Source organism: Falco cherrug, chromosome 7 (assembly GCF_023634085.1).
Source record: "Falco cherrug isolate bFalChe1 chromosome 7, bFalChe1.pri, whole genome shotgun sequence".
NCBI classification, from domain to species: Eukaryota; Metazoa; Chordata; class Aves; order Falconiformes; family Falconidae; genus Falco; species Falco cherrug.
In genome coordinates, this window is record NC_073703.1 from 60,555,638 (window position 1) to 60,568,505 (window position 12,868).

At 36.1% G+C, this 12,868-nt stretch overlaps 1 protein-coding gene across 2 annotated transcripts in view; it reads left to right on the forward strand.

Moving 5' to 3' along the window:
• The window catches only part of AKAP6 (A-kinase anchoring protein 6), a 287,337-nt gene extending 275,880 nt beyond the window's left edge, over positions 1 to 11,457 (forward strand). For both annotated transcript variants that reach the window (XM_027812532.2, XM_027812533.2), the window contains exons 13-14: positions 1,944 to 5,407; positions 10,509 to 11,457. In XM_027812532.2, the coding sequence (XP_027668333.1) occupies positions 1,944 to 5,366 (3,423 nt within the window). In that variant the 3' untranslated portion in view covers positions 5,367 to 5,407; positions 10,509 to 11,457. The remainder of the gene's footprint in view (positions 1 to 1,943; positions 5,408 to 10,508) is intronic.
• Positions 11,458 to 12,868: the final 1,411 nt, after the last annotated feature.

Genomic DNA, 12,868 nt, shown 5'->3' on the forward strand with positions numbered 1-12,868 from the left:
AAGGAAGCACGAGGACACAGATTTATCTTACATGGAGAATGTCTTGCTTTGTCAACCACCCTGCTGAATGGCGGATAGCTAAGCTGCCCAATTTGTTGAAAATAATTCTTCCTTACGTCAGTTGAGTGTTTTGGCCACCCACTGTCGGATGGGATAGCCTTGTGCCTTGCACAGAAACAGTGCCACCTACAACAGGAATTAAAGAGTCACTGGAGCAGGGATTTGGACCTGTCTGTGCCTCTTGCTAGCCAAGTGTGCTGAACACTGTGCTGCAGGATAAAATTCTCCACGTCTATCTACGACCCAATTAATATTTAACTCTTTTATGCAAAATGAAACAAGAGAAGCAGGCTTCTTTTCAGAACAGCATGTAGGTAGGGCTTCTCCTGAGAGAATGAGAACCTGGTTCATGTCTCTTGTGCCCAGTCTGACAGTGTCCCATGCCTAAAATCAGTGTCCCATTAAGCTGTTGGAGAACATCCCACGATTTCTCACAAAAGGGCTGAGCCACTTTGGTTCCTACTTTAAGGAGAGAGTTCCCAGCTGAGAATCAAAGCCAGAGATACATGCCGTCCCCTGCACAATTAACCTTGGCTGAGTCTTGATGAATCTGAGTCAGTAACTAAGCTGTATACAACTGCACTTCATTGGACTACAGCCTCCATTTACCTGCCTGTATTTCATTAACTTTGTAAGTTTGTTGTGATTTAGATTGCTATTTGGCATGCGATCAGTGCTGTATTTGAAAAACAAAACTTGCTCCAAGAAAGCTCGAGAGAGTGAGAAATCATAGTTGAAAGGGGCTTTTTTTGTAAAAAGTGCTTGTTTTTCTGGATACAGTGATCATTGTTCAGCTGTTAGGATGATTTAAACTAAACAATTCTACATTAGTTAACAGTTCCATTACAAGACTTATTGTGTAAGAAAAGACTTCCCTAAAATGGAGGCCTGTCAATAATTAATTAATTTGTGCTCAGAGAACCAGCCCCAAAACCAGGGACCACTTCTGTCTTATTTTAAGGTGTTTAAGGTGAGTCGGTACTGTTCGCTACTTGACACATCACATTTCAGTGAGAGGAGTTGCCAAGGTATTGTCCCTCTCCCACACGTGTTTCTGGAAGGAACAATTCTTGATGTTCTGAGTCATAATAGCAAATACTACGTGAAAGTTACGAAAATCTTAGAAAAAGCAAACTCAGTTTAGCTCAATTATTTATCAGCCCTTTCCTAAAGAAAGGTGTCAGCACAGACAATATTTGAAATTCATGCAGTATTTGATTAGACTGATTGATTGTTCTTACAGCTGAAGATATTAACATTAATTAGTCTTACTTACTGGTCATTAGTACTGCATTTATTATGAAGCAAAGAATAAATAGAAATTCTGATAAAATTCATTGAGTTATGTGATTTCCAGTGCATTAGAGCTGCTGTTTTAAGGCTGACGACATAAAGGTTTGTTATAAACATCTCAAAAATCCTTTAATAAACCCTTTATATCTTAACTTTTTTAAACTTAAGCAGGCTAAGTGAGGTTCTCATATATCCAACATGCTAATCTCATGTTTTCTACTAACACACTAACTAGTCCTATGTGATTCTGCAGAATGGTTAAAACTTGTTACATATAAAGTGGCTAAGCACAATTAATCTCTATTAAAGAAAAGTCAAATTTCTGTATCATATTTTGACAGCAAATAAAAAAAAAACCAACCAACAAAACCAAACACCCTAAGAAGACTAAGAAATCATGCAAAATTTAATAGATTTCATTTTCATTGGTCATTTTAATGGTACAAAAAACATAACAAAACTAAAAACCTACTAGTGATCATGGTCCCAAACCCACACTTTACTCCAATTAATTTACTTTTATGTTTTCAGTGGAAGCACATTTAAAGTGCAGCTGTAAATATTTGTAATCTTTGACTTTTTTTTTACAGGAGCCTCTGAATGTTATCGAACCCAGTTTGATGGATCTAAATGGTCCAAGTGAAGATGCACTGGAATGGGATGAAACTGATATAAGTAATAAGCTGATCAGTATTCATGAAGACTTAATTGATCCTGATCAGGAACTCAAGAAAGATGATCTAAGTCAGAAACCTGCTTCAGGAGAATGTGGCGATAACGATGTGAATGAAGACGAAAGTATCAGTGATCGTGGAAGTCCTCTTTATTGTCCCAGCATTTCTTCCCCTCCAAATCCTCACATCTATCAGGTCTATAGTCTTCATAATATTGAATTATCAGAAAAAAAACACATGCCTTTTTTGAAAAAAACATCCAAACTCTCCAATGTAACGCAGTCTAACATGTTAAACAAAAGTCTTAGTAAAGACTCGTCATTTTCATCTACCAAATCTCTGCCAGACCTAATAGGGGGAAACACGCTGGCAAAACCATATAACTATATGTATCAGAGTGGAAACATAAGCAGGCATTCTGAGAGTGAGAGTGGAATAGTGAGTGAATGCGATACAGAAACTACAAATAATTCCGAAATTTTTTTGCTAAATGATATTGAAAGCACTCAAAGTAATCCTGAAATTGGGCATGCAGAAACTCAAGTGGATGATGTAGTTGATGTAATAAAACAAAAAATTAAGCAAGATGAAGATGACCGTGCTAGTCTCTCAGATGGTTTCCAGTTGGCACCTTCTGCATGTTGTGGAAGTGAAAATGGTGAGGATTTGGGCAGTATTACCACATGTAACCCTGTTTGTCTAGAAGAATTGCAAGGAAAACATGACGTGTTTACATTTTATGATTACTCTTATCTTCAAGGCTCCAAATTCAAATTACCACTGATAATGAAACAATCACAAATTGAAAAACCACATACAGAGGGCAATTTGTTTCATAGCTTTTGTTTTGATAAAATACCTGGTAAATCTGAACATAAGCCTGGAGAGTCACAACCAGATGGGTTTATTCATGACCATACTCTGGCAAGTATCACTGGAGAATCAGATCCCAGTTCCTGTAAGTCTGCAGAAGCTGTAAGAAAATTAACTGTTACAGAGAATACAGGACAGATTTCAACTTTATCTCGTAGTTCTTCATTAGAATCTCTGTCTGTAGTAGGTGATCTGTTCAGCTCAGGTATTTTTAAAAGTGGGGACGGTCTTCAGCGAAGCACCTCTTTGGAGAGCTGGCTGACTTCCTACAAAAGCAACGAAGATCTTTTTAGTCATCATGGCTCAGGAGACATAAGTGCAAGCAGTGATTCTGTTGGAGAGCTCAGCAAAAGGACATTAGATCTTTTGAATCGCTTAGAGAATATCCAGAGTCCTTTAGATCAAAAGATAAAGCGCAGCATCTCTGATATAACACTCCAAAGTAGCTCTCAGAAAATGTCTTTTACTGGACAGATGTCTCTAGATATTGCATCCTCAATAAATGAAGACTCAGCAGCTTCTCTCACTGAACTCAGCAGCAGTGAGGATCTTTCTCTCTGCTCTGAAGACATTGTACTGCACAGAAATAAAATACCAGATTCAAATGCATCATTTAGAAAACGTCTTAATAGGTCTGTAGCTGATGAGAGTGATGTCAATGTCAGCATGATTGTTAATGTCTCTTGCACTTCTGCTTGTACTGATGATGAAGATGACAGTGATTTGCTCTCAAGTTCCACCCTTACCTTAACTGAGGAAGAGCTAGGTATCAAAGATGAAGATGATGACTCCAGTATAGCAACTGATGAGGATATTTATGAAGAATGCAACTTAATTTCAGGACTTGATTATATAAAAAATGAACTCCAAACTTGGATTAGACCAAAATTTTCTTTGACAAGGGAGAAGAGAAAAAGTAACCTCAGTGATGAAATTCAGCGGAGTAAAGAAGTTAGTAATGAGACATCAAAAGCCACAGATACATTAAGCATTGAAACACTATTGAATGGTTCAGTACAGAAAATACCAGAAAATAATGGCAATAGTAAGAATGTACCACGTGATTGTGAAAAGGGGACAAAGAGTCACCTGATGAAAGGTATCTCCCAGGCTGCCAAGGATCAGCTTGTGGATGATATGGAGAATGGCAATGTTGAAAATACTCTTGAGAGTCAAAAGGAAAGTCTTGTTAGAACGTCAGCAGCTCCCAAAACTCATGCATCACCTGATGTCAGAGAAGCTGAAAATGAGTGTTTTGTCTGTGAAGCATTTACAGACAGTTCAGATGATTCACATATGGATGGCAAGGAAACTGTTCTGTCATCAGATGGATCCAGAAACATTCCAAAAGAATGTCAAAGTCTTCAGCCTGATTGTCACTCTGTTGCTTACTCTCCTGCTAAAAAGCCTTGTCTTGACTCTTGCTCAGAAATGAATTGTGTAGACATACAAGAAACAGCTTTACAAACATCCTTACCTAATGGTCAACAACACAGCATAAGCATTACTGAAAAATCTACTGATCGCTGCACAGCCTTGAAATCCAATGAAGCAGAATGTGACTCCTCAGACAATGGTCTTGATTCATGCTGTAACTGTGACTCTGCTGCCTTTGATAAAAGAAACATGGAAGATGGCTCAGTACACAATTTTGTGAGAGAGATAATAGACATGGCATCAACAGCTTTGAAAAGTAAGTCACAACCTGAATGTGAGTCATCAGCTCCAGCTTCGTTAGCACAGATCAAGGAAAAAGTGTTAGAACACTCTCACAGACCCATTCAGCTAAGAAAAGGGGACTTCTATTCTTATCTTTCACTTTCTTCTCATGATAGTGACTGTGGAGAAGTAATCAAGTACATAGAGGAAAAGAGCAGCACTCCTGTGCCACTGGACTTCACAGATGAGAGAGAAAATATCGAATGCTTTTTTGAAGCCTGTCCTGAAGAAGAACGAGTTGAGCAGCAGCAATCCATTTCTAATGGTACTCCTGAAGCACGAGCTGAGCAGCAGCAACCTCTTTCTAATGCTGTTTCTGAAACACCTCCAGAGTCACTAGACAAAGTGACTCGAGAGTCATTAGAAGTTAAAACTTCATCTGAAAGCAGGGATTTATCATTCTTATGTGATGATGCCAATGATATAAACGTCCCCAATCCTAACAAACAAAGTGTATCAAACAATTTGAAAGATGGTGATTTGCTGATTTCAGACAGGCAAACTGAATATTTGGAAAAGAATTCTCCAGAGCTTAGCACTAACAATAGTAGTAAAGGAAAATCACCTGGAGCTGAAGAGCCCAAAGGATGTGTTGCTGCTTCTGAGGAGGCTTCAGCTATGGAGTTTCAGTTAAAGCCTGGCCATTCACAGGAAAAGGATGTTTTGCATCAGAACAGTAAAACTCTTACTTGTGAAGAAAATCTCCTGAATCTTCATAAGGAAAGACATATAAATATGCACAGATAGAATGTAACTCTCTCCAGGCACGTACATTATCCTAAAACCAGGTATGTACTCTACAAGTTGCACATTCATTTTTTTTTTAATTTTTTTGGCCTTTTTTTTTTCTTTTTTACATTTTTTACAATGAAAGGAGATGAATCACCATCCAGGGCTTCTGTTTCATGATAGTGCTATATCATTTGTCTTGATTACACTATAATCCAAATTTACATGCCACTGGTCAAGAACTGCAGTGAATACTAACTGCTTCTTGCCCTTTGACTTTGCACTGACTGGAACTGCTCCTTCCTGGAAAAAAATCTGCTTTCTTGCAGAACTTGGGAATTCTTCAAAAGTAATTCCATATCAGCCTTCTCTTCCCTCCTCAACTGAGCTGTGGAACCAGAAACCAGCTCTACTCATTGATTCCCTTGTCTACAGTCAGATGGCCTTGTGAGGTGTTCAAAATCACTCCATGAGGCGGAACTTCCAGTTTTACCAGAATTTTGAAAGACTAGTGAGTTGGAGTTCTACCATACTTCCATACAAGCCATGAAGAATGGCTAAGCAGACTGGAGAGAGATAAAAATTCATCTCTTGATGTCAGTTTACCATGATTTAAGTTCAGTAAGCCATTATTAAGAACACAATTATTACAATGCAGTGTTAGGCCAGAAGCTGAGGTTACCAAAATAAGAAATCTTTGCAACATCATTAAAGAGTATAATGTGAGGGTAATGTAGAATAAGGACCTGAATACCAAAGCAGATGGAAACTGATAGCCACACAGCAGTAATGGAACCTTTGGTTCTCTTTTGTGGTAAGGATTTTGAAACTTAAGTAAGATGGTGGAACCTAAGATGAAAAAGTGGCTCTGATCTCATCCAAAGTTTGAAAGTGGTTCAGATAGGGAATTTCTGACCTCACGTAAACATCTAAAGATAACTGCATATTTAACAACAAAAGAAGATTTACAAAGCAACTTCTGGATCAGATCCCAGCGTGTAGCACTGCTGCTTTGAGTTGGACTAGTTGTTTACTACCCAAAAGCCAGCACAGCTGTATAGAATGCCATTAGCCTTTGGAAACACTCCTCCAGTAGACCAGAGCCAGCATGACAGCTCCAAATACCACTCCAATTCCAAATTGCACTGCTTGCCAGAAGCTATAGCAAGGGAATTTCCAATAAAACATGAGGCTAAGCATGGGAACCAATTTCCCCAGGAAGCTTTGGAATCTCCATCCCTGGAGATTTTCAAAATTCAGGTGGACGTGGCCCTGAATAATCTGATCCGCCTTTGAAAATAGCCTTCCTTTGAGCAGGAGGTTGGACCAGATGACATTCAAGTTTCCTTCCAACCTATGTTATGCTAGGATTCCATGATGTTGCTAGGAGAAAAGGCTGTTATTCATCACCTCCCATGAAAACCATTAGTACTCTCCTATTGCAAACCATGTAGTTGTAGCAGAGGATCTGGGCCTATTTATACAAAATAGATTGCTTTGCTGCTATTAGATATCTAATTTCTGCACTTCCTGATTTTGCTGTATTATATTACTGTGCTTTGGGCTTTTCTTTTGCACATATTAGTGGTTTACCCAGTGTTCACACATTTACATATGTAAAAATGTGTCTACTGCTTACCACTGTCTCTTTCAACACCTATCTATTTGAATAACGCATTATCTTGGAAACATTGTAGCAAAGAGGATATTTCTTGAATGGCTTTGAAATAGGCTGTCATGACTTGTTTATTGCCAATTAAGTTAACACTTGGACACACCCAAACAACTGGAGAAGCGATGGAAATCAAATGGGATTTACAAAACTCACAGATGATACTATGTATTCTAGAATTACATTAAAAGGATTATGTGTATATGGAAACCTCTATTTGGAAATGGAGACGATGACAAAAGTCTGAGATTGATAAGGGATAATTATGTAAACATACGCTCTTCCTAGATTACTATTTTATTAGTTTTCTTTTTTTTCCCCATTCATTTCTATAATATCAATTTGAGAAAGAATACTTACTATAGTGTGATTTTATTCTTCATCTCATTCTTCCACTGATGAAGATAATAACATGTTTTTTCACTTCATTAGTACTTTTCCTCTGAGGATCTCAAAATACTCTGTAAACTTTCCCTCACTCTTCAGAACTTTGTAGTTATGTACAGGGTAGATGGCTGTGATTTTCATGACAGGAATATGACAAGATGCAGCTGCCATAAGGTCTAAGGTTGGACATAGAGGATGGAGATAATTAATAAACGCTCCACAATGCAATAAAATGTAATGCTATGTCTGTATGCAACAACTTCACAGGGTTCCATTATAGTTTTAATTTTTGCCCAGGGGTTGACAAATATTTTTAAGGTAACAAAGCCCTTCACCGCTTCCCACTTTTTACATTTAGGTAAATATGCTGGTTCTTATCTGATACATACAGCATTGCTTCCATGAAATTCTGTATTATTCCCAGTAGTAAAGCCCTACGATAGTTATAGTTTGTCTCTGGCACACCAAAAAATGAAAATATGAGCTGCTAGATTTAGTTTCATTAAAGTCTGAGCTCCCTTCCCCCACTCACAAGCCTGGTGCTTTAACTTCATCTCTCATGCTATGGGGAATGAATTACAGAAGCAATCTATCCTAATTTGTTAACTTATTCAAATAACAGTTATTATACTTAACTATGCTAAAGATTATCTTTTTGGTGGCAGATTGTTTATTTTTTGATGAGGCTAATTACTGATTTTCCAAAGGTAATTTACATTTATTACTAATACATCTTTTAAAATGTGACAGATAAATGTTGTTCCCATAAGTGTATTATGAAAAAAGTTACTATTTAAAAACACATTATTTAATTTGAAAGATAAATGGCAAACACCATTATTTTTCCTGTAGCACCTGTGCTGTAAGCTCATTTAAATGTGTAATTCCATGTGTAGCTGCAATACTTAGAGAAAAATAATCTATAGTATATGTGTACCTTAAAAACATAGTGAGAATTCCAAGCTGAAAAAGGCATAGTTTCAAATGTAGTTTGATTTTATTAGTTTTACTGGTTACCTTGGTTGTAAAGCAGAATGAAAATAATAGTGAAGAAAATATTTTTGCCACATGATGCAATCCTGCTATTTAGCAGTGTGCTACAAAAAGTGACCATTATGAGAAAATAATAACAATTCTGTAAGCAGGCTTAAAAATATCTCTGTGAGCACTGCCTTGTACGAGCCAAGACAGAGTTCTTCAGCAGAGGTGCTCATAAAGCTATGCAGATTGTATTTCTCAAGTAGGGGACAGCTTGAAGGAAGTGTCCTTCTGTACATGAGATCATGAGATCTTCTGCTGTCACTGTGACCCATGACTCACCAATGGGATGGGAATTTTAGTCACATATTCAAATATTTGTAGAGATCAGTACATTAAGCCGGTTTATGTGATGTGTCCAAGTCTTTTCTAGAGAACATGGTTAGAATTCTGTGTGTAATCTGTTAGTTCTTACAAGTAAATCCAAAAGCTATTTCCTTCCTTTTGTGCAGAATTTGTAATTTAAACTTAAGTTTTAACTTCATTTAGGGGAAAAGATATTTTACTTGGGCTTAAGAAAGCTAAATTGGCTTTATATGACAGTGCTGCGACGTTAGCCAGAATATCCTGCCACTTGCCATAGCCAGGAGAGAAACCCCAGACTGGTACTCAGAAGACTTGACTGTTATTTCCTGCTAAGCAACAGATTTTTTTGGTATGACTTATTCCTTCCTTGCCTCAGCTTCCTTAGCAACAAAATAATGAGAATAATGATCAATGGGACCTGTGAATCATGATTTATTTACTGAAAAGTGTTTTGAGATCCACAGATAAAAGATGATACATAAATGCAAAGGACTGTTAGTTAATTATTCATTACAAGAAAAAATAATATATAGGTTTACACAATATTTAATATGTAATAATTTACTTTTTAGAGAATGGAAGTACAAGAACGATCTAAATCTTTGCTTACTGTTTTTTTCCTAGAGGTTTTTATAGGGAGGTAGTTACTATAATGTTTCTTTATAGAGTTATAAACAGTCTGACTTTTTAGCTCCTTACAGTAGCTGACTTTAAAAAAACCAACACCAAAACCAGATAATCTTGTACTGTTTCTGAATTACATGATTTTTTGAAAAACTTGACGTATCCATCAGTGAGACTTTTCTTACTATAGATGTATGAAACTCACGCCAGAGTTTTAGAAACCTTTTGATAGTCTTCCCATTTATTCAGATCAGTTCTTCTTTAGTTTCTTAACAAACCGTTGAGCTTTTCACTATTATCATATAAGTTTATTTCTTCTGTAAATTGGGGGGGGACGGACACTGGTCAGTTACAGCAAATAAGATCAAAGGAGAAGGTAACTGGATAGATCCAGATATTCCTGCTTAATTTGGAAGGCACATAATGCGTGTCTGGAGTGCCTCCTAGGAAATGCCTGAGATGTACTTTGCACTAATCTTTGAGCTGTATTCTGACAGTTATTTCTTCATAATCCTCATCATAAGCCTGTGCTCTTTGATGAATAGTTTAACCCTAAACTCTGAGCTGGATAATTCTATAGTATGAAAATTATCTCATTGCTGCTACTAGAAGTGTCTAAATAGCTAATTATAATTTAAAAATACAGTGATGACACTGACAATTCTATTCATGGACCACTTGTGTGACAATCCTTTCCTCCTCTCCATTGAAATCTCATTCTATATGTTTACATAAATGTTAAAATAAGTGATGGGTAGATATTTCTGTTGCTTGGCTTTTGAAAATTCCTATGTTTTCATTGATCGGTGCACTTTTGAGTGTGCTGAAGGTAAGTTCACAGGTAAGGATGAGGACAGAATCCAGGGAAAAGGTCAGATTTGATGAATTCCCTTGTTTCTTTAGAAACAAAGTCTTTACAAAAATCAATGACTTTTCTACATCAATACAATTTTTTACACTAACTTGTACCTCAGGCTGTTAAAAGTCATTGTTTGCCTACTGTATGCTTCTACTTTAAAGGCTCTGGCATGTGACCGTTTAATAACTATCTGTGGTTGTTCTGGGAGAGCTATGTTTTGCAAATAAAACTTCGTTTTCTGTAACCTATTATTACTTTTTTTGTTTCCTTTTAGAAACTTGGCTGCAATTCAGGTGCAGGTTCATCCTGTAAACCCTAGAATGACCTCCAATTCCATTGTATCACTGCCTTTCATTACACTGACTCCCAAGATAAATTTTCTTTCCAAATGTGATTTGTCCATGTTGGCTTTGTGATCAGGCTGCATATGCTAGTCCTATTTTGGTGATCATACTGTATTGTAGCAAGGCCATTTGCTTCCATATGGGTTCCTCTCCCAAGCTACCTCTAATGACCTCCCCTTCCTAAATTGGATGCTTCTGTACTACTTATCACTAGTTCTGTTCTTTAAAGTTTTGAAGTTCCACAGAATTCACGATCAGTTTGTTTCAACTTTTCAGAACTGTACCTATCAGTACTCTTTTATTTTATGTATCAAATTTAATATTTATGTGTATAATGCATAAGTTTATTGAAACTATTTTACTTTAAAAGTGACAAATTTGTTGGATTGCAGCGAAAAGAAGTCATTAGCCCTCCTGATACAATACATCTAAAAATTAAGCAATTAAAATAAATGGTGGTTTATTTATTTAATTTTAAAATTTAATCTATGCAACACTTCAAGAAACAACTACATGGTGTTGTATATTAGGAACTGTTGACATTCTACTGAATTAAGTACAACATTTTGGTTTTTTATGCTTCTTGAGGTGGTAATGAGAAAAAAAGTTTTTAAAAAATGTGTGCCTTGCTGTATTTCTTATACCATTTATTAAAAAGCTGCTTTCACAGTAAAATTATGTTGGTTTGAAAGAAGGAAATAGCAAGGTTAAGATGTGTGAATAATTTCTGTATATATGTATAACCAAGTGCAAACATTGATGTATAATGACAGTATAAAATGCTTTCATGTTTGTGATGTCCAGTGATGTGGAAAATATAAGCCTTAAAACCATTAGATTGCATGGTAATTAGAATTGGCACAATAAACATAGTTTATTGGGGAAAAAAAAGCAGAACTTGTGATCTGTTTTACCTGCGTTCCAAGAACAGAATGATTTATCAAAATACAGAAGATTATGGGTTTTTTTGCAAATATTCCCTAGAGGTATGTGATTCCATAGCTGGTGAAGATTTTTATTACCTAGATCAGAGGTAAAGAACTTTTTCATTAAAGATTCTGCAGGTCTTTTGGACTGAAGAAGGAGGCACAAATATTTAGCAATTTAAACTAGGACACTGCCAACTGCAGTGGTGGCAATGATCAGGCACACATTTATAGCAGATCTTTTCTTTGTTTATCAGTAACAGTTTGTTGCCTGCTTCTTAAAATTTCATGCATTTACATAATTATATTGAATAAGCTTTTTATATACTTATACAGGCTGGTGGTTTCAATGACTTAGCCTGTACATTTTAGATGGTTTTATCTTGTGTTAAACTATATTGGGTGGCTAAAACAAGCCAGACAGCTTTATAACCTACCTCTGCAAACATGGCATTCATCTCCTAAAAACACTATTGGGAAGGGATGTGAAGAAATGTAAAAGGCAAGAAAAGCTCTCCCATACAAATTTTAATCATTAGTTTTCCGAGTATATAAATGTTTTTACAAAAAGCTTCAACATCCTTCTTCCTTTAAGAAACATGTATTACTTTGACAAGCTTAGCTAGAAGCTTGGAGGAACTACGCTGACCAGAGGATGTGTTCATACAAGACTGAAGGAACAGGTACTTAAAAAAACCCAAAACGCATGTTTTCCAAATTATTTACCTCCTCCTATTACTGCAAGAAGCAAGCTATTTCTCTCAATTTTAACTTCCACTGCGTAGCCTTGAGTAGGCTATCATGTGGATAGGGCAGCAGAAACAACTCTGCTTAACCAAGAGTATAAAAAAGTATAAATAAAAATATTTATAAATAAATTATAAGAAGCAATTATTAAGAAAGCCTTTTGAATCCATAAAGTTTTCTGATCATGCATATCCTGTATCATGTACAAATCTATAGATTAATCTATAATTACCTAAAATCTATAACTGTATAGCTAAGGATTACTTTAATATAATTTAAATATTTTAATTCAAATATATATAAAGAATTCAGAATACAACTCTTAATTTTAGTAAAGTATTTACAATGACAATTATGTTTGTTTATGAGTTATTTCAAACATGATTTTAAAAATTATTTTGAAATGAAATTGAATTTAGAACCATTTTTTTTTTTTCTCCACAGCATTTTCTGGTTTACGTTGCATTTTTTAAAACTTGCTTTGACTATAGTCAAACCTTACACTATGACAACAGGAAAGCTAGTAAGTCAGAGGCTTTTCAGACCTGTCACCTCACCCAACAGACTGTGCAGAACTCCATCAATTACTTGTACCATTCTATTAGGCCATTTGCCAC